Raw genomic sequence first — 20,145 nt, 5'->3', positions numbered from 1 at the left:
CCCAATGGCGCGGGCGAAACGCTTATAGGCTGAAGGAAAGCGGGGAGCGGAGGGCAAGCCGGAAGTCGAAGCGCGCGTGCGTGCCGGATTACTTCGTTCTTTCGGTCAGTACCACTCGCGCAGAGCCAGTTCTCGCGGGGAGGGTAGTTGCGATTCGCCTCCCACCCCTGACCCCTGTTCGCTTGAGTAAGGGGGTGCCACCGGTCGTGGGAATGCTTTATTGTTCCCATCCCGGGTTCACGTTATTACGTGGTCATATATGACACCATCCATTTTGTCTATAGTCCCGTTCATCCCAGGAAGTTCCCGCTCCGGCTTAACGGCCCCCGAGACGCTTCCGCCACACGCCGGTGATTGACAGACTGAGCGGCCGGGAGCGCGCAGGCGTAGTAGCTCCGGCTGCGCCTCCGGGACGGCGCCGTGGGACTCTTTTCGCGCCGGCATCTGCAAGCTTTGGGACGGCGGCCGGGAGGGCGCGGCCGGAGTTCCGCGTTCTGGGTACCGGCGGCGCCATGCGCTATAACGAGAAGGAGCTGCAGGCGTTGTCCCGGCAGCCGGCCGAGATGGCAGCCGAGTTGGGCATGCGGGGACCCAAGAAAGGCAGCGGTGAGCGATCTGGGACGCCGGAGCGGGCGGGCGGGCGGCTGAAGGGGCGGGAGTGGGCAGGTGCTGAACTCGCGCGATCCCGCCTTGTGCTCGCAGTGGTGAAGCGGCGGCTGGTGAAGCTGGTCGTCAATTTCCTTTTCTACTTCCGGACGGACGAGGCGGAGGTAGGGTGCTGGGGAGGACTGCAGTGGGGGTTATGTTCGGAGTTCGGAGTCGGGGGCTGGGCGGGGTCGAGGTCCGGTGTAGGAGCGGGGCGGGCTTGGGAATCGGGGGCGGGGCAGGGGGCGGGCGGGTTCCCGGGGTCCCTCCCCCATGAGCCTGTCTGCCCGCAGCCCATTGGAGCCCTGCTGCTGGAGCACTGCAGAGTCACCCAGGAAGAGCCCAGCGGCTTCTCCATCAGTGAGTGCGGCCTGGGACGAGGCTGGTTGTCCCCCCCCATCCCCCGGCGTGGCCCCACCTAAGTCCCTAGAGGCTGAGGGCAGTGTCCGGGCGGCCTTACGCGCTGGCTTCTCCCTTGGGGCCCGGTAACCTAGACAGAAGTGACCTGAACGGCCACCCTTGTCTTGTTGGGGAGCACTTCTCTCCCGGCGTGCCTCGCTGCAACTGTTCCATTTCTCCTGTGAGCAGGACTTGTGCTGGGGAACCGGGACTGTTTTCTCCTAGGTGCTTTTGAGAGGGTGGGGTCTGCAGGAGGAAAGATAGAACTTCTACTAGTTTCCCTGGGAGTCTGCAAGAAAGTGCCACAGACGGGGAGGCTTAAATAGGAATAATGTATTCCTTCCAGTTCTGGGTGGGGAGAAGTCTGACATCAGAATGTCAGCGCGGTTGCTTCCTTCTGAAGGAGAATCTGCCCAGCTTCTGGAGGGTTCGTTGGCAGAACTGTCTTGTAGAAACATCTCCCTGTCTCTGCCTTCATTTTCTGGGATCTTCTCCCTTGTGTGGTCAGGTCTAGGTTCGGCTTTTCTTAACAGCAGTTCTTTTGGATTAGACGTTCACCCTCCTGTGATGTGAGCTCAGCTTAACCGCTTAACTACCTAGGCCTGTAGTGACTCTACGTCCAGATAGAGTCCCTGTCCTGAGAAATATACGTTTTAAGATGTGAACGTATGTTTTTTGGGGGACATGATTCAACCTACAGTCAGTTGTTTGGAAGCAGTGGGCCCAGGCCAGGGCTGGAAAAGGAAGTTGAGGCCTGGGTGGGAGGGAGCGGGGACACATGGGGGCTGCTCCCTTCTCAGGCTTCCTGGAGGACCCAGAGAGGAAGTACCACTTCGAGTGCTGCAGTGAGGAGCAGTGTCAGGAGTGGATGGCTGCGCTGCGTCGAGCCAGGTGGGGTGCTGACAGAGCCTAGGGCCAGGCGGAGCCTAGGGCAGTGCGGGGCCCTGGGGGCTCACTCAGCTTTCCTTTCTAGTTATGAATTCATGCGGAGGAGCCTCATTTTCTACAGAAACGAGATCCAGAAGATGACTGGCAAGGTGTGCATGGGGGCGGGGGGTGCAGGTGGGGGGTGGGGGCCTCCTGGGCTCAGGCTTACTGCCCTCCCCGCATTGTCGTCCACCCACGCAGGACCCCCTGGAACAGTTTGGCATATCAGAGGAGGCCAGGTTCCAGCTGAGCAGCCTGAAGGCATGAGGCCGGGTGGGGCTCCCCAGCTGTCCTGTTGCTGGATAGGCCTCTCTGCCCTCCCAGCCCCAGGTTTCCTGGCCAACCGTGGATTTGCTGTGGGAAGTATCTTGGTTTAAAGACTTCAAACGCCCCACGGTGGGCAGGGGCTGCCTTGTTGGGAGAAACCACCCAGCAAGTGTCCTCTAGACACACTGGGAACCACTGGACTGGTTTGGTACCTTGGTGCCTCCTGCTGCTGCCAGGGCACCAGTGCCCCCTCCCAGGAGCTGTGCCCCGCCCTTTGGGTCCGTTGACCCAGGGCCTGGCAGGCGCAACTCTCCTGCGGTGGGCAGGCTGAATGTATAGTTAGGTGAAGCTGTGAAGGGCGTGGGGCCGTGCTGGGGCCGCTGTGAATTCTCCTGCTGAAGGGGCAGGCCCTGGCCAGACGCCTCTGGGCAGAGCTGGAAGGCTCGCCTTTGGGGTGGCCAGTATATTCTGTTCAAATAAAGGTACCTCTTTTCTATATGGGCCAGTGGTGCTGTGACTGCAGAGAGGGACATGTGTCCTCTGCCGCGCGCCTATCCTGCATCTGCACAGCCGCTCCTGAGGGAAGTGAGGCCCTCCCCAGGTTCAAGGTTGAAGTGCCTGGGAGCAAGAGTGGGGAGACCTGGAACCCAGAGCCAGGAAGGGCAAGGGGGGGCTGGGACCCAGCCTACGGGGCTTCTGGCGCTCACAGGCCCCCGTCTGAGTGCCAGCAGGACCTCAGGAAGGGTTTGTTGGTGGCGTTGTCACTAAGTAGTCTAGGAAGGCTAAAAGGAGGCTGCCCTGGGTGGTCCTGACCTGGTCATAGTTGTCAGCCCTCAAGCAGGGGCTGGGCCTCTGAGACCGGGTGAGGGGAAGTTGTAACTTGTCTGTCGGTCACGGTGCCTGTCTTCAGGAGCAGGTGGGCCTCTACTGGGAGCGGCCATCCTCCCTGCCTGGGGACGGTGAGCACGGCCCTGGGCCCTATGCACTCCAGGACCTTGCTGTGTCATCACCAGGAAGAAACACTGCTGCCAGACTAGGTTCAAGTGAAAACAGGTATTTTATTACAGCGTCTAGAGATGGATATGCAGTGCAGTGGGGTTCCCTTGGGAAGCGAGGGGAGTTAGCGCCCCAACTGAAACACAGGCTACCAAAACGACAAAGCAAAGCCCATCTGCATTACAAACCAAGGTGTGACAGAGCGAGCGTGGATGGATGTGTGAGTGAGAACAAACAGTCCTACAGTGGACGGGCAGGATAAATAATGGGGGAATCTTAAATAGGTCACGATTTGACTTGTAGCTAAATGGAGGGCTGTGTCCCCTGACCAGAGGGTGTCTTCATTGTTAGGGTTTCCTGAGCAAAGCGACCGTAGCCATCGGACTTCCTGGAGTGGAGTGGAGCGCCCGGGTCAACAGCAGCAGCGGGGCTCCTCCCCACGCCCAACACCCTGGCGCCCCCTCCTTCCTGTGGCAGCGGCTCCCAGGCCCAGGCAAGGGGCTGGGGCAGGATGGTGGGTGTGGAGAGGCCAAGCTGGCCCCGCTGTGGGGCAGGCCCTGTGCACGTGTCTGTCCCTGTAGCTTGGAGGGCAGACAAGGCATGGTGGCCCGCAAGCCATGCAGTGTTTGTGTACAGTGTCATTTGTTCAGATGGGGCTCCTCAGGCAGCCCCGCAGCTTTCTGTTGGGGGTGGGGAGCCTCTTGAAGAGGGGTGGGGGGCAGGGGGCAGGACAGCACCATCACACACCCACCAGGAGCACCGACCTGGGGTGGAGGGGGCAGGGCAGGGCCGGTGGTCACAGGAGGAGGGCTCCATCTCCAGCTTCAACTGCTGCTCTCAGCAGTGCAGAAGTGGCCAGAGGTGGGACACTGTCCTGCTCTGACCCTGTGGCCTGTATCTCGCGGGGCCTCCATCTGCCAGAAAGGCTGGCTCCAGACTCACCCCAGGAATGAGGAGGCGGGCTGGGGCTCAGCTACCATACTGATCCTCGGGGACAGCAGAGGGCCCCACTCTGCAGGGGTGGGTGGTGGTGGCCAGGCTGGGGAAGGCTCAGGTTAGATCCCTATGTGGAGGCCCACCTCCTGCTCTCCTTGGGGGGGTGCCACCTGGTGGTGGGGGCGGTGAGCACCTGAGGACAGGGCTCTGAATGCCCACCTTGGGGTCTGGGCCCCCTGCCAGCACCTTTGGCCAACATTGGCCCTTCCAGGGAGGCACACAGACAACACCGCTGCACCAAGGACCCAGCACAGTCACAGACGCTGTGCAGAGGACAGAGCCCCACCCACCACCTCGGAGCCTCAGGGACCAGCACTCCTGCCCTGCCACCCCACCACATCCCTCCCGCAGCACTACTGTGGCTGCTGGGGGCGGGAGCGCGGGGGGAGAGTGTCACTCCAGCTGCGGGGTGGTGGGTGGGCAGGCCAGCTGTGCCCTGGGCCAGCACCTCTGTGCACTTGAATAAACAGCAAGGTTTCCCCTCACTTTTCTTTCTTCCTTTTTCTCTTTAGTTTACTGTGTATTCATCATACAGTCTAAAAATAAATGAAGTCAAGTCTATGAAATTTATAAATTTTCATCACATCTCTATAAAATACTGTCACCTGTCAGCGTGACTCCCCTGTAGACACACCAGGCACCCACGACTAACCACCCCCGTCCCCAGCTACCACCGGCACTAACCCTCCCTGGGCAGCCGTGGCACGGGACCGGACGAGCAGAGACGTACAAAAGTAAATGCACTTGTCACACGGCGGGTTCCAGACCCTCCTCGCGAGCACCACTCAAACGGGTCCCCTCATCGAGGCACCCCGCTGCAGCCTGGCTGCGCGGCCACCATTCCTATGCCAAAGGCGTGATGTGGACCCAGGAGCCGAGCGAGGCCGTTCACAGTGCGAGGCGGGGCGGGCCTCCACCTGGAGCTGGGGCCTTTGGTATAGGAAGAGCGTTAGATAAACAGGGTGGGCACAGGGCCTGGCGTCGGCATTGGTCAACCCCGAGAGTCAGCACCAAGAGCGTGGAGGCCGGCCTGCGACGAGATAGCACCGGGCGGCTGGCGGTCCCCGCTGCGGCCAGTCCTCGGGCGGATGGACGTCTTTACATAGATCCTTTCACATATAGTATCTACATCTCTCAATAGGTTGCCTTTACGGCTTCGGTGGAATAAAATAAGTCAAAGTTGTTTATACTTTTTAAAAAACGATAAATACTTTATCTAAAACTATGGACAGTACAGGCTGGAGCTGGGCCCCAGCGAGCCGTCTCCGCAGGTCTGCGCGGCGCTGATTCACAGTAGAGCCTGTTCTCTGGCCTCCATCCGTCCTCGCCGTCCCGTGGGGGGCCCCGCGCCGCCGGCCCAGCCCGCCCTTGCATAGTCTCGCGGTTGAGGTAGAAATCCTAGTTACCTGCGGACACGCGTGGGAAGAAAGGCGGCACAGCGTTAGCCCCTCGCCCACACGGCCCGGCGCTGCCCCAAGTCGGGAGCCAGAGCCGCCGACGGACAGACGGACCGACAGACGACGCACGTGGTGGCCATAGGACCCTGAGCCACACCCTAGGCCCGTCCCCAGGTCCCCTGTCGGGCAGTGCTCCCAGAGGCCTGTGAACAGCCTGGCAAGCCTACGTGCCCCTGGGAGAGACTGGCCCAGGCAGCAGGGGAAGCAGTGTCCACCATGGGCCTGACCTGGCCTCCATGTGCTCAGCTGCCCTCTCTAGCTCCTCTGATGGCCGGCGGCCGCTGCACGCTGAGCAGCCCCACCTTCTGAGTTTTTCCAACTACCAAGGCACAGCCCCGGCCCTAGGCCTCAAGTAAGGCTGTCTGCAGACCCTGACCAGGAGGCCGTTGGACTCCAGCGGCTGCCCATTCGTTTCCACTTAAACACACGACACACAGGTGAGGACATAGGCAGATCCTGAGCCCAGCCCTGAAGCCCCATTTCTGCTCCAGACCTCACCCTGGGGATGTGGGTGCGGCACTGGGAGTGGCCGGGCCTCAGTCATACGACAGAACACTGCCCACCCACCAGGCCTTCCTTCCTGTGGCTGGTGCCACATTCACCTGCCGCCCCTAGGCCCCCACGGCAGCCCCTTTAGCTAAGGAGCCCACCAGATGACCATGCTCTGAAGGCCTGCAGTGCACCAGGGGCCTTAAATGCATAGTTTTCCTAAAACACTATGAGGCGCGTTCAAGCACTGGGTGACAGGCCTGAGCACACAAAAGGCACCGCTGAGCTTCTCCATGGCCCCCATGGCCCCACACGGGAGCTGCCCGGGCCCCCAGCGGCCACACCCAAGCCCAGGGTGGTGGCAAGCTTAGGCTGGGGTCAACAGGGAGGACACCAGCTTGGTCCTGCTCCTCCTGGTGCTCTCCCTGGGAGACCTAGGGTGCGGGGCCGCAGGCAGTGGGACCAGCCATGCCCTGGTTCCCTTGCTGCCCTGGCTCTCTGCCTTCACGCCTCCTAGCCTCCTGGTCGTGGGAGCACAGCCTTGGCCCCGTGACCTTCCAGGAGCCCCGCCGGCCCACCTGTTCTCTGCAAAGGGAAGCACGGCCACCTAGTCGGGCTCTAGCCTTACCTTACAGAATACGAACTGCTAGCTAAGCAAGGTCTTTATTGCGGCTTAACCCCCGCAAGGCGCGCGGCATACGGAGGCGGCATGCCAAGGGAAACCCACACGGCGGGCGGCCCCGTGGAGCTGGCCTGTGGGTTCACGGGCGTGGCCTGGGCCTGGGCCAGGGCCAGCCCAGGCAGGGGCTGGTGGTGCACCGTCAAGGAGGGGCGGGACACCTTGTGCGGGAGGGAGGCGAGCTTGATGGACAGAGAGGCGTTAGCAGGCGGCAGAGAGGCAGCAGAAGAGGCGGGTAAGAAAGCTTGGTTAGCAGGGAGGGATGCGAGGTTCTGCAGAAGCACGGGCTCAGAGTTAGCTGGGAGCAGCGCAGGGGGAGAAGGCAAGGTGGTGTTAGGATGGGGGGGTGCATGGAGGGCGGGCTGCCCCGGAGGGGGCTGGCCCAGGTGCGGAGGGGGTGGGGGCGGCCTCGGCTCCGCAGAGGACGGGGCCTGAAAGGAAGAGGCCGGGGGGCTGGCCACCGCCTGCAGCGGGGTTAAGCTCAGCGTGGTGCTGCCACATGCAGCCCCACTGCCGAAACTGGCTCCAAACGGATGGGCGGAGGCGGGAGGCACCGCGTGGTTAAAGACACCTGCAAACAGGAGAGAAAAACTCAGCTTCAACAGGCGGGCACCTCCAGCCGAGCCAAGAGCAGCGCGCGGAGGAGGAAGCGACGGCAGCTGCAGCTCCGCGTGCGGGCACAAGTGCAGCGAAGCGCAGGCAGTGGGAGCGTGGGCGGGCCCACCGCCAGGCCCTGGAACCCTACCCCACCCCACCCCACCTTGGTGCCAAGCGAGCCGGGAGCCTGTGGCTCCCCGCACTCTGCTCCACCCTGCATGCACACGGGCGGCGGGCACCACAGCCCCTCGCTCTGTCCCAGTGCCGGCCGCATCGGACCTTCCGGGTGAGCTCACGGGAGGAAGGAGAGCCTGGTCACGGTGCCAGTCCCTCTAAGAATCAGAGGGCACGGTCAGACCAGAGAGCCCGGCACAGCCGACTCACGCCCGAGTGCTCTGCCCACACGACCGTCACGGCTGCGTTTCGTGAAAAGGAACGAGGTGGCGGGCGCAAAGTGGACCCAAAGGGACACGCGGGCACAGCCTCTCCCCCCTCAGGGGGCCCTGGAAGGGAACCTGCAAACAGCGGTGGTTAAACCCAACAGTCCGGGTGGGCGGCAGAGACAATGTGCGGCCCACAGCTCGCCCCCCAGCGGGTCCTGTGGGACCGAGTGGCCAGGAGGGCACTGCCTACCTCCAACTGCGCCGCCGGCCACCCCGGAGGAGAAGCTGCCCATGGCGTGCGAGTTGGTCAGTCTGGTGGCGGCGGTCGAGACGTGAACCAGGCCGGCGGCGGGCACGGAGCTGAACAGGGACTGCAGCACAGACGGGCCCAGGTTGGCCTGTAGCGACATGGGGCCCAGCGCAAACTGTGGCCCGGGGGCAAAGGTGCCCAGGAAGGGGCGGTGGGTCTGCACGGACGGGGCTGCGCCACCTGCCGAGGACGCCGCTGGGGCAAGACCTGGGCCACTGAGGAGGCCTGCAGGGGGTGCGGCGGCGGCGGCCATGAACAGGTTGTGGCCGTTCTTGACATCGGGCTCGCGCTCACGACCCTTGCCGGCCTTGCTATGCGCTGTTGAGGCCTTGTCTGGGGGTCCGCACGTGGGAAGGCCCCCCTCGCCTTTCGGGCCCAGTCCGTCCAGCTGCCGCTTGTTCGCAAAGGGGCCAGACTCTGCGGCGCCACCCTCCTTGCCCCGTGGGCCGGGGAAGCTCAGGGGGGCACCCAGGCCAGCTGCCTCGGGGGCCTTGTGGGAGAGAGAAGCACCATCACTGAAGCTGTGTAAACTGAGGTCAGCTGCTAGGCCCCCGCCCAGGGCGAAGCTGCTGGCAGGAAGGCTACTGGGGCTCAGCCCGCCCGCCCCCGGCAGTGTGCCCGGGAAGCTCTTCCTGGAGTGGGTGGCCAGCTTGGCATCGGCCGCACTGGGCTCCTCCAGGCCGGGCCGGAAAGCGAACAGGGAGTTGTGGCTCAGAGCGGAGGCAGCCTGCAGTGGGCTGTCGGCTGCCTTGGCCAGGCCCAGGTCGGAGATGGGCGAGAAGGTGGACTTCCACTTGCTGCTGTTGACTGGCTCGCTGGCCAGCGGTGCCTTCCTTCCCGTTAGGCTGCCACCTGCTGGGAGAGGCAATGGCTGAGGCCTGGGCGGTGGGGCTGGGTAAGACGCCGCGGATCTCAGACCACCGCCTGCTCAGAGTGCCTCCACACAGAGAAGGCCCTTTGGAGAAGGGCCTGGCAAGGATGGGGCTGCCAGAGAAGCTGAGGGCAGAGGGCTGCTCAGCAGGAGGAAAGGCGTGTTGACAGGGAGGACTACATGTACCTGAGTAACCAGGTGGCACCAAGAGTGCCCCACGCATCACAGGGAAAGGGGCGGGGGAGGTGTGTACTCAGCACAGCCCAGGACAATTCTGGAAGCCCCGTGGGGTCCTCAGGGGCCAGGCAGCAAGCCTAGCATGGGTGCCAAGGACTCAAATGTTGTGCACACTGAACTCACCATTTTCCAAGGTTTTTGGTGGAGACTTGCTTTCTAAGGAGATTGTTGCAATTTTTCTCTCAATTCTACCAGAAAAAGAAAAAGAGGATGAGTGTTTGCCATCCGCGTGCACACCAGAGTGCTGTGTGTGTACACTGAATTGCCCAGGCGAGCTGTGAGCCAGGGATGTCTGACCTGCGCCCAGGGCCCCCGATGCCGGCTGTGGCAGGGGGAATCGGCTGAGCGTGGGCCCCGGCAGCAGAGGAGGAATGCCGCTTCCCAACACACAGACACATGCAGGAGCCCCAGGCAGGACTGGCCCTGAGAGGAACGGGCTCTTGAGCCACAAGACTGTGTCGTCCGCGGAGGGGGATGACATGGTGCTGAGCACATAATGATCCCCCCAGCAAGTTGCAACCGGTGACATAATGGTGTGGCTTCACACATAAGGATTCTTAGGGGCCGTCCCAAAGGACCATGACCTCCAGAGACACAACTCCCAAAATAATCCAGTATTTTCACAATGTAATGTTTGTATGTGGAAGAATGAACTCAGACAACACCGGGAACAGCCGACTAAAGAAACACCACAAATCATGGTGCATGGGGCCTGTTCAGAACATAGCACTCCTGTGCCTCAGTGGACACCAGCACCACAGTGACCACACACCGAGGATCGGAGGACACAGCTGCAGGCCCCTACCTGGTGAGGGGTCACATGTGAGAACAAATAAAGAGCTCTCAGGACTTAGCAGCATAACCCGAATCACGCACGGGCCGTGATGTGACATCTCTCCAAGGAAGAGATGAGACATGGAGTGCCGCTGGCCCCTGGGGAGAAGAGGTCGGAACCAAGAGGACACCACCACACACCCATAGAGACAGAGCTGCTGCATGGAACACAGACCCAGAAGATGACACATGAGGGCGAGGACGAGGAGAAACTGGCGCCCCGTGCATAGCTGGCAGGAGTGAGATGGGGCAGCCACTGTGGGAAGTCGGAAGGATCCTTAAAAGTTAAGCACAGACTCATCACATGATCCAGCAAATTCCACACCTAGGGCCTGTGTGAGCTAATCACTGTTGTGTCCAACTTTTTGTGACCCCACCCCATGGACTAGCCCGCCAAGTTCCTCTGTCCATGGGATTCTCCTGGCAAGAATACTGGAGTGGGTTGCTATGCCCTCCCCCAGGGTATCTTCCCAGTCCAGGGACTGAACCCATATCTCTTATGTCTCCTGCACTGGGAGACAGGTTCTTTACCACTAGTGCCACAAACAATAAACACGCTTTCAAATAAAACCGCACATACCAACATCCAGACCAGCATGATTCACAGTAGCTAAAAACAAAGCAACCCAAGCATCCATGATGGGTAAACACAACGTGGTCCATCAACACCGTGGAATATGATGCAGCTTTAAAAAAGGAGGTTCTGACACCTGCTACAACCTGGATGAGCCTTGAGGACATGATGCTCAGTAAGAGAAGCAGACACAGAAAGACACACTCTATCTGATTTCACTCACAGGAGGTCCTAGAGGAGTCAGAGCCACAGAGACAGGAAGTAGATGGTGGGGCCAGGGGCTGGAGGAGGGGCTGGGGAATCTTTCTGAGGTGATGAAATTGCCCTAAAATTGAGAGTGGTGATGTTTGCACAACCCCAAGAATACATCAGAAACCCTTGCTTGCACATTTTAAGCAGGTGGTATATTATGTGAGTTACACCTAACACAGCCACTGTCAAAGGGAAAAAGAAGGGGAAAAAAAGCCTTGATCCCCATCAGGTGAGTGGACCGGAGCCTGCGCACCTGCTTCCAGCTCTCCCACCCGCTGCCCGCCCTCCTCTCTGCCGACACGTGACACCTGCACGTGGGCTGCAGGCTCGGGCTCAGCTTCGCCCCACACATAGGCAGCGAGGTGCTCTCAAAAGCCTTGGGCCCTTGCGGGCTGTTTCTCACACAGTTAAACCATCCCAGATGTGCCCTGAGAGAGGACACAGCTGCAGGTCAGCGTGAAGACCTGCAGTCAGGACCTGCCCCCCCTCACCGCAGCCCACTCGCCTGGCACTGCCGGGCTCATCCTCAGAGCCTGGCTCCTCATCCGAGGTCAGCGGGGAGTAGTGGGCGCCATTGGTCTGGCTCAGGGGCTTCTCCTTCTTGAGCACGGGTGGTTGGTCGTTGTCCTGGTAGGGGACGGGTGAGCTCTTTAGGGAGCTCTCAGGGGACGAGATGGCTGTGATCTCCAGGGGCTGGTTGATGTTGCTGACCTGAGGGCCGGGCACATGCATGAGCTCCAGCAGGCCCAGCATGCGCCTGCATCAGCCACCCAGCCCCAGCACGCTGCTCCCGCCTCACCATGGAGTTGAGGTTCAGGGGGGACCCTGAAGACTGCGTGAAAAGCCCAGCAACAGATGGCAAGGCCCGGCGCTTGGGGGACACACTCGAGCTCAGGCTGGGGGTCCCCGCTGATGCCCGCTTCCTCCGGCCCCGCTTGCGGCTGTCTGGCCCATGGCCCTGGCCACCATCCCCGCGGGCACCCGAAGGCAGAGGGCTGTGTTTGCTGGAAGGTGACTGCTTGGCGCTGCTGGCGCCTGCCGAGATGGTGAAGACGATCCTCCTCTTGGCTTCGCTCTCAGGGTCTGAGAAGCTGGCCTCACAGGGCAGGTCCCCTTTGCCAGAGTCAGGAAGCGGGCCCAGGGCGCCTAGCCGGGGGCTGGCGGAGAGCTGGGGGGCCGGTGAGGCCGAGCCACAGGCACGTGGCTGCGTCAGCAGGGGCGGGTGCTGCGGGGTGGAGCTGCGGGACCCCACGGTGGCAAAGAGGCTTCCAGAGCTGGAGGACTCGTCCAGGGCTGGGGGCTCGGTTCCAGGGCCGAGGGGTGCCGGGCTGCCCGCTAGGGCCCCACTGATGGCCACCGAGCCGGTGTATGCATATCCTGCGGAGGACACATGAGGTGGTGGCTCAGCTCTCTGCCTGCTTGGCACCCCTGGGCCTTCACTGTGCCCTCCTCCCCACCTCTGGGCCTGCGACAGTCGGGGGCCTGGAGCCCATGCACATGCTGAGTGGACCCTGGGCACCGCCAGCAGAGATGCCCGCCCCACACAAGAGCAGCGGCGTTGAGATGAGTGCTGGAGCTGCCTGCTTCACATCAGCGACAGGGACCATCTAGGCGGCAGGCCCCCAAGTACACAGTTGGCCCCACACAGAAGCCCCATCAGATCTCCCAGAGGACCAGGCCCTGGCCGAGCATGGCTGTCTGACACAAGCCGGGCGGGACCCCAGTGTGCGTGCAGCTGAGGATGGCCCTGATGTGGCTCAGACCCTGAGGCTGGAGGGGCCAGGCCTGGCCTCTGGGAACCCTCACCTGTGGGAGCCAGGGCGAGGCTCTTGCTCCCGGAAGCACTGCCCCCGGTACCATGGGCGTTAGCAGCCACCTGCTTCTCCAGCGTGGATGACGACTCTCGGGCCGGCGGCCCAGGGCTGGGTGTGCTTCTCTGCAAAAAGAAGGCGCACACTGTCAGCCAAGCCAGGCACACACCCAGCTGGGCACACGCCACAGGACGTCCCCATGGCCCGAGGCAGCAAGCCCAGAAGGGCGACAGCCACGCAGGTGAGCCTGGCAGTCAGCCACCAGAAGGCTTTCACAAGGTGAGGTGCAGATGTCTGACCTCAGCTCTAAATGGCTGGGACAGCAGTGAGGGCGGTGGTCATGACCTGATCTAGCAACTCCACTCCTAGGTGAAGCCAGATAGAAACAACTGTCCACACAATACTCGCTCACACACGTCCACAGCAGTGTGATTTACAACAGCCCCAAAGTGCATACAACCCAAATGACCATCCACAGAGGATAAACACGTGTGTCCCTCCACACCTGGACCATCCCTCAGCCACAAAAAGGAGAGAAGCCCTGACACTCGCTCCCATGTGGATGAACCCTCAGGACACGACGCTCAGTGAGAGAGGCAGACACAGAAGGACACACAGTATGTGATTCCACGGACGGGAAATGTCCTGAACAGGCCAAACCACAGACAGAGTGGGGTACTGACTGTCAGGGGCTGGGGAGAGGGTAGAGGGGTGATGCAGATGGGGATGGGCTTCCTCTTGGGGCACAGAACGTTCTAAAGCAGAGCTGGCTGCAAGACTGGTGAACACACTGAAGACCCCTGCGCTGAACACCTTAGATGGATGAGTTCTGTGTGAATGACACCTCCATAAACACAAAGCCCAGCCTGCTCTACACAAAGTGTAACTCCCAAGTGCATGCGTGTGAGGGAGAACGCAAGTGTGGACTCGGAGGACAGGGCAGCTTCTACAGAACCAGGAATCTCTCTCTCTCCACTCGCACTGTCACCAGGCACACTCAGATCTAAGGGTAAAGTTGGAAACCTTACTGGGAATCGGTGCTCTTTTTCTCAGGTGTTGCAGCACGCTGAAGGTGTAACTGCGAGTAACTGAACAGAAAGTGACTGGGCCTCGCGGAGAAAGGACAGGCCTGTGGCTCTGCCTGTGCATGCACACGAGGCCTGGGGCAGCAGGCTTGGGCCAAGGGCTGCACTCACCGCCTTCTCGGCGCGGCTGGGCAGCACCACGCTGGCCAGAGGGATGCTGACGGGCAGCTTGCTGGGCTGCACGGTGCTCAGCGGGATGCTGACGGGCAGGCTGGTGATGGCCTCCCCACTGCTGGCGTAGGCACGCTCCTTCACACCCTGCCGACCAGGACAGTGGCCTCGGGCACTGCCCCGGGGACACCGGGAATTCCAACCATCCCCCACCCCAACCCATTCTCCCAACTGGCCAGACCCACCAGTCAGCAGCCTCCACCCATGGCGGGCCCACCCTGCTGCTCAACCACCCTCTCCTCCCATCCCCAGGGACTGAGCTCTCTCCCAGCCTCACCTGAGGGCAAGGGTACAGTCGGGTGGCCATGCTGCCCCCTCCTGCAGGACCTCCTTCGAGAATCCCCTCCCCACCCAGGGCCACAGATGCTCTCGGAGAGCAGCCTCACCTTCTCGGGGCCCTTCTCTCCCATCTGTAAAGCCGTGGGGGATGAAGGTCGGGGGTCTTGTGGGCTCAGCTTGATGCCGTTGGTGATGCCAGGGCTCTGGTAAGGGAGCCCGTTCTCCTTGGCATGCTCGGCTCTAGAAACAAGGCGTGTCCTCCGTCACTCTTTGGGGAGCCCCCCACGGCTGCAGCTTTGTGTTCAGAGCTGACAGCCCTGGCCTGGCAAACCCCCAATTCTCTTCCATTTTTTTTTTTTCCCCAATTATTTTTATTAGTTGGAGGCTAATTACTGTACAATATTGTAGTGGTTTCTGCCATATATTGACATGAATCAGCCATGAATTTACATGTGTTCCGCATCCTGAACCCCCCTCCCACCCCTGATTCTCTTCCAAACTGATGATCTCCAGCTCAGAAGACCCGCGGGGCCTCCAAGCCCCTGACGCCAGCCTGCACTCACCGTGGGTGCAGCTCACTAGCAGCTGCCTTGCCGCTGGCCGCGTGGTCCTGGCTCAGATGGCGCCGCAGCACCAGCTTGGCAGGGGATAGCCTGGTGTAGTCAGGCAGGGCCAGCCCAGACAGCTTCTCCAGTCGTGGCCGGCCACTGTGGCTGGGGGTGCAGGGCACGACCTCCTGGTCTAGTGGGGAGGCCAGGTACTGGGGGGTGTTCTGCTTGGGCGAGGGCCGACCCAGTGCGCTGCAGAGCTCATAGCCGGCCGCGTGGCCATTCATGGAGAGCTCGGGGCTCAAGCTGCTGAAGGGCGGCAGGGAGAAGCGGGCGCAGTCCAGCTCTAAGTGCAGCCGGCCAGGCTCGGCCTCTGGCTTTCCACGAAGCTGCAGGGTCAGCGCCTCATCAGGCGGCACACAGGACTTGAGCTGCAGCAACTCCTGCTGCCGTTGGCTCTTCTCTAGCTCCACAATGCTGATCTGTGGGATGAGTGGGGGGGAGTCAGGCCTGTCCAGCCCCAAGCCCAGCACCCCGCCAGCCAGGACCATCCAGGAGAGAGAGGGGGACGTGGCTGGAGAGCTGACAGATGAATGAGCATCAGAGTGGGGCGCAGGTGCACAGAGGTGGTAAGGAGCCCAGGCTCCGTGGCCACCATGGCGACTGCCAGGGTAAGATATCAGGATAGCAGCTGTCCTGGGTGGGCCAGGGCTCAAGGAACTGTATGTTTGGCTTTTCCCCACAACAAACAGGCTGCTTCTTGATTTTCAATTACAGAGGAAGGTCAGAACCCAGAGCGTTCCCTCCTGAGACCCCTCCCGCAGGCCCCACCACACACAGGCTTGGGCAATAAACCTCGTTTCTGTGACATATGGGCTATGACTCAGCAGAAAGCTGCTCTGGGGAGGTGTGTGCTCGGGACACATCCTCAAAGGGATCTCAGTGGACACCAGTTCACCGTGAGTGCTCTGTGGTCAGAGATCCCTCAAAAAATTCCCAGGATCTGGTGCTGGGAGATGCAGTCGAGGGGAAGGCGTCTCTGCAGGTGGGCCAGGGAGTGGGGATGGGGGCAATGAAGGAGGTTCCAATCCCCAGCCCAGCCTTACCTGCAGCTCCAGGCAGTGCCTCTGCTTCTCTGAGATCTGGCTCTTCAGGGCCTGCTTCTCCTTCAGCAGATTCTCCAGGGACAGCGTGGACCAGTCCAGCTTCAGCTCCTCACACCGTGCCTTGAGCTGTGGGGAGGGTGTTGGGCTGTGAGCCCTGGCGGGCAGCCCCCACCCAGGTATGCACAGCTGGGGGAGGTTGGGAGGGGCTCTGGTGGACGGTTCCTACCCAGGTGTGCCTGCAGTGGGAGATTGGGAGGAGCCCCTGTGTACACAGCTGGGGCACGGAGGAGCAGGAGTTGCCCAACCCCAAGCCCGCACCCTCAAAGCACAGAGCAGAGCTGCTTCTGGAGGCGGGGCTGAGGAGATGGGTCCCCAGGAAGGACACCCTGCAGGAGCAAGTGAGGGACATCTAGGAGAGGAGACAGGGCACTCCCAGCAGGTGAGGCCCAGCACACAGGGTGATGTGGGCTCAGGATCCCTGGGCTGTAGGTGGGGGAAGGGCTGAGGGTGCCCTGGCAGTGAAGATCAGAGCCTGAGTCTGAGATGTGCCAGATGCCGTTCGAGCATCCTGATGGTGGACGGGGGCAAGAGGGGTCCCGCCCGGCCCAGAGTGCTCACCAGTCTCAGGCTCTGGCTCCTCAGCTCCCGGTTGCCCTTCTCCAGCTGCTCTGTCTGTTCCCTCAATTGCTGGTTGTGAGCCGAGATCTCCTTCTGCGCTTGGATCAGGTCGTTGTAGGTCAGCGCCTTCACTCCCAGCTGAGGACACACCACGGCCCAGGTGGGCACTCACGGGGCCACGTGCAGACTTCCCCTCGTTTTCTTTGACGCGGACCATTTTTAAAGATTTTACTGAACTTGTTACAATATTCTTTCTGTTTTATGTTTTTGGTTTTTTGGCCGCAAGGCATTCGAGATCTTAGTTCCCTGCTCAGGGATCAAAACCGTGGCCCCTGTACTGGACAGCAAAGTGTCAACCACTGAACCCCAGGGAGTCCCCTGAGGGAAACTTTCAGAGTCAGAAGCACTGGAAGGGCAACAGTCCAGCTGGATATCAGCTGTCTGAGCTGGGGTCCTGCCCCCCTCACCTTGCCCACCCGCTCGCCCACAGCTCAGCACTGGGGGTCATCTGCCAGGCCCCCCGGCAGCCAGGGCAGGGACCAGTCTACCTCGTCCAGTTTCTGCTGGAAGAGCCTCTTGATCTCTTCCTTCTGAGCTTGACAGTGGCCGAACAGCTGCTGCGCTGCGCCTAGCAACCGGGCATTCTTCTCCTGTAGGGCAGGGCTGATAAGCGCAAGGACCATGGCGGGGGCGAGATGGGGGAACCGCAAGCAGACCGTCCAGACCCCCGTGAGGGCTTCACCCCAGAACGTGGTGCCACACAGTGGTGGCTTGAGGTCCTGTTTATGAGGATCACAGGGCCTTATGCCACCCACCCTCCAGAGAGCCATGCCCACGCTGGACCTGACTGTGGCTGCCGGGGACATGCCCAGGCTGAGGGCTACCTAGACGCCTCTCAGCACGGGGGGACACTTTCCCCAGATGAGGACGCCTCAGCCATCGCAGCAGGGCCAGGGCAACCACGGGGCCATTGGGCCCTGAGGTGGGGGATGAGTGCCCCGCCCCGGGGGACTTGGCCGGCAGCACGGGGGCCGCACCTTCTCCTGGTCCAGCAGCTGCTGCAGGTTGGCCTTGTACTGAGGGGTCTTCGTGTATGCCAGGAACTGTAGGTACTGAATCTTGAAGGACTCTGTAAGGAGAAAACAGACTGGATGTCAACATAGGAAAGATCCCGCCGAGGCTCAAGGCATGGGTGGGGTTCATGAACACAAGCCCCTCAGGGCTTGGGGACGGGGCTCTGCCCCCAACCTGGGGTCGCCCCCTCCTGGGGTCCCTCGAAGCTCCTGGCCATCACCAGCCCATGTTTCCTTTTTCCCCACACGTGTGGGTTTTGGTTGGCTAATCTGCCAGTTTTTCTTGGTAAACATATGCTACTGCTGTTCAGAAAACTGATAGCTCCCAAGGTTGTAAAGGGTTTCCTTCACCCAGCTTCTAGAGCTGAGTGATCTCAACGCAGCCTGCCCTCGCCCATGAGTGCAAGCTCAAGTTGGCAGAATGGGGTCTGGTCCCGTGGGATCCCTGCACCTTGGACACGGAGGCCATTCTCTGGGGGGTGGAGCTGCCTCCCTGGCCCCACTCACTCAATGCCAGCAGCCCCCAGGGTGGCCCAGTGTCCTCTGGGGCAGAACCTTAGCCTCAGACCGCCACACGGGCCCTGGTGATCCCAGAACCCGGGAGTCCCCTGGCAGGATAAGCCCGAGCCGTGGAGGTGGTGTGCTCGGCTGCATGGCATGGGGTTCCTGCTGGGGTGCAGACCAGCTGCTGCTCGCCCTCCCTGACCCGTGGGCCCGGCTGGTGCTCACCTAGCAGCCTGTGCAGGGCGGGCGGGGTGGGTGCCAGCAGCAGCTGCTCGGGGGTAGGCCGCTGCACGCTGGGAGGTAGCTGGTAGAATGGGCTGTGAGGTGGCCTGTGCGCATCTGCGGGGACACAGCAGTGATCACAATCCCATAAATGGGTCCCGGAAGGCCACTGCAGAGCCCCCAGTGCCCCAACAACAGGACTCAACACAATTCCCACAGCCCCAACCACCAGACGCTAAGCCGCACATGCTCGTGACCTGGCCACTCACTCTGAGCCAAGCCTCCTGCCAGGACTAGGAGCGTGGGAAGCCAAGGTCCCAGGACCTGCTCCCAGGCAGATGGCTGGGTCCTCATGGCCGGGCCAAGCTGACCACACCAATGGCCCGAGGGGACCCGAGGTGGTTCCTTCCTCAGGAAGGTTCAGAGCTTGGGCGTACCCACGCAGCATGCACACGACACTGGCACAGCAGCTTCTGCCCAAGGACCCCATGGCACTCCTGGGATCCCACAGCACGGGGGGCAGGGCTCACCCTGCGGCAAGGGGGAGGCCGCTCGTGACACAGTCTGGGCGTGCAGCAGGTCCAGTGCGCTCTGGGTCTTCTTGGGCTTGCGCTCGGGGTTGGTGGCACTCATCTTCTTGGGGCGCCCGCGCTTCCGACCCGCCATCTTCCGGCCCTTCTTGTTCAGCTTCTTCTTCCGGGCCTTGGAGGGAGATGGCTTCTTGACAGCGGCCGTCCCAGCTTTCTCCTCCTCAGCACCAGAGTCCTGGTGGAAACCCGCATGAAGGACTGGCCAGAGGTGTGGGCTCTGAGGGCGGCCTGGCTCCCTCCCCGATCAGAGTAGGGACTCACCACGGGGGTGTCCGCGGGCACAGCTGCCTTGCTCTCGGGCACCTTGGTGGGCGTGGTTGTGTTGCTCTTGTTCTCCCGTTGCTGCCGGCGCCGAGCTGCCTCTTGTTCCTCCTGGTGGGCAGGCAGGGGGCATCTCCTGAAGCTCAGGCACCGTAGGACCCCCCTGCCTCCAGGGGCCCCAGAGCTCAGGCTCCCGGGGGTGGTCAGCCAGGTTCCGCTCATCTGCACCCTTGATGATGGTGCAGGGAAAAACAACACCCACACCCTGTCTCTGCCAGGACCCCAGCAGCCTTCAGATCACAAGGAAAAGTTACTGAAGGCAGAGCCTGGGTGCAGAGTGAGGAGGTGCCGGATGGCCTGGCCTGGCCTCCCTGAGGTCCCCACAGCTGCTTCCCCACTTGGGGATGCTCTGTCCATGAAGAGGGCTGAGGGACACCCTGGAGCACCAGCAGGGAGTACAGTGCTGCCCACAAAGCCGTTCTGTCTTGGATGGGTGGTAGTCCCCACACTGTGACCTGAGGTCCTAGCGTGGTAGGAGGCACCCAGGCAGGGGCTCCTCCAGGCTCACAGGCTCATCTGAGCCTCCAAAGAGAAAGATGCTGGGATGCTGGGACACACATCCCACAAGGTTCAGGGACAAACCGACAGGGACCAAGGGGCAGCAAAATGTTTCAAAATGTTAACTATTTTCAACCTATTATCAACCTATTTTCCCCCAAATTGTTGAAACTGCTCAAGTCAAGGCTGTCACAGCCAGGGGCCCCTGGTGCCCAGGCCCAAATCCAGACCCTCAGACCGGACCCTTGGGCCCTGGTCAGCAGCAACCAGGCTTGTAAGTCAAGGGCAAACAGACAAACTTACCCTGAGTTTTGGATTTTTTAGACTAGAAAAATAGTTTTCAAGCTAAAAATGGAAAAGAAAAAGTCTCATTAGCGGTGGAAAACCCTGCAAGATGAAAGCCATA

General features: G+C 61.3%; 2 protein-coding genes across 10 annotated transcripts in view; one reads left to right on the top strand and one right to left on the bottom strand.

The window, feature by feature from the left end:
* Window positions 1-12: 12 nt before the first annotated feature.
* PLEKHJ1 (pleckstrin homology domain containing J1) lies at window positions 13-2,734 on the top strand. Of its 2 annotated transcripts, none has more exons than XM_043912108.1 (7): window positions 13-104; window positions 285-606; window positions 703-770; window positions 939-1,005; window positions 1,845-1,935; window positions 2,018-2,081; window positions 2,173-2,734. In XM_043912108.1, the coding sequence occupies exons 2-7, from the start codon at window positions 513-515 to the stop codon at window positions 2,236-2,238; spliced, it is 450 nt and encodes a 149-aa protein (XP_043768043.1). In that variant the 5' UTR covers window positions 13-104; window positions 285-512; the 3' UTR covers window positions 2,239-2,734. The 2 variants fall into 2 exon arrangements, with proteins under 2 accessions (XP_043768043.1, XP_043768044.1); XM_043912109.1 differs by having other exon boundaries at window positions 93-186.
* Window positions 2,735-3,276: 542 nt separating this feature from the next.
* DOT1L (DOT1 like histone lysine methyltransferase) overlaps window positions 3,277-20,145 on the bottom strand; it is a 51,963-nt gene continuing 35,094 nt past the window's right edge. For 4 of the 8 annotated variants that reach the window (XM_043912094.1, XM_043912098.1, XM_043912099.1 and 1 more), the window contains 17 exons: window positions 20,043-20,084; window positions 19,182-19,292; window positions 18,861-19,095; window positions 18,334-18,447; window positions 17,569-17,660; window positions 17,080-17,181; window positions 16,532-16,669; window positions 15,914-16,039; window positions 14,823-15,289; window positions 14,367-14,499; window positions 13,921-14,067; window positions 12,720-12,849; window positions 11,713-12,290; window positions 11,419-11,624; window positions 9,377-9,441; window positions 8,086-9,000; window positions 6,824-7,426 (listed from right to left, as the gene is read on the bottom strand). In XM_043912094.1, the coding sequence (XP_043768029.1) occupies window positions 6,840-7,426; window positions 8,086-9,000; window positions 9,377-9,441; window positions 11,419-11,624; window positions 11,713-12,290; window positions 12,720-12,849; window positions 13,921-14,067; window positions 14,367-14,499; window positions 14,823-15,289; window positions 15,914-16,039; window positions 16,532-16,669; window positions 17,080-17,181; window positions 17,569-17,660; window positions 18,334-18,447; window positions 18,861-19,095; window positions 19,182-19,292; window positions 20,043-20,084 (4,188 nt within the window). In that variant the 3' untranslated portion in view covers window positions 6,824-6,839. Of the gene's footprint in view, window positions 5,637-6,823; window positions 7,427-7,836; window positions 7,968-8,085; window positions 9,001-9,376; window positions 9,442-11,418; window positions 11,625-11,712; window positions 12,291-12,719; window positions 12,850-13,920; window positions 14,068-14,366; window positions 14,500-14,822; window positions 15,290-15,913; window positions 16,040-16,531; window positions 16,670-17,079; window positions 17,182-17,568; window positions 17,661-18,333; window positions 18,448-18,860; window positions 19,096-19,181; window positions 19,293-20,042; window positions 20,085-20,145 lie in introns of those variants that run through there. The other 4 variants (XM_043912100.1, XM_043912101.1, XM_043912102.1 and 1 more) reach the window with 4 other exon arrangements.

Source organism: Cervus elaphus, chromosome 9, assembly GCF_910594005.1.
Source record: "Cervus elaphus chromosome 9, mCerEla1.1, whole genome shotgun sequence".
Lineage (NCBI taxonomy): Eukaryota > Metazoa > Chordata > Mammalia > Artiodactyla > Cervidae > Cervus > Cervus elaphus.
The sequence above is the reverse complement of the archived record's forward strand: the minus strand, read 5'-3'. Positions and strand labels throughout refer to the sequence as shown.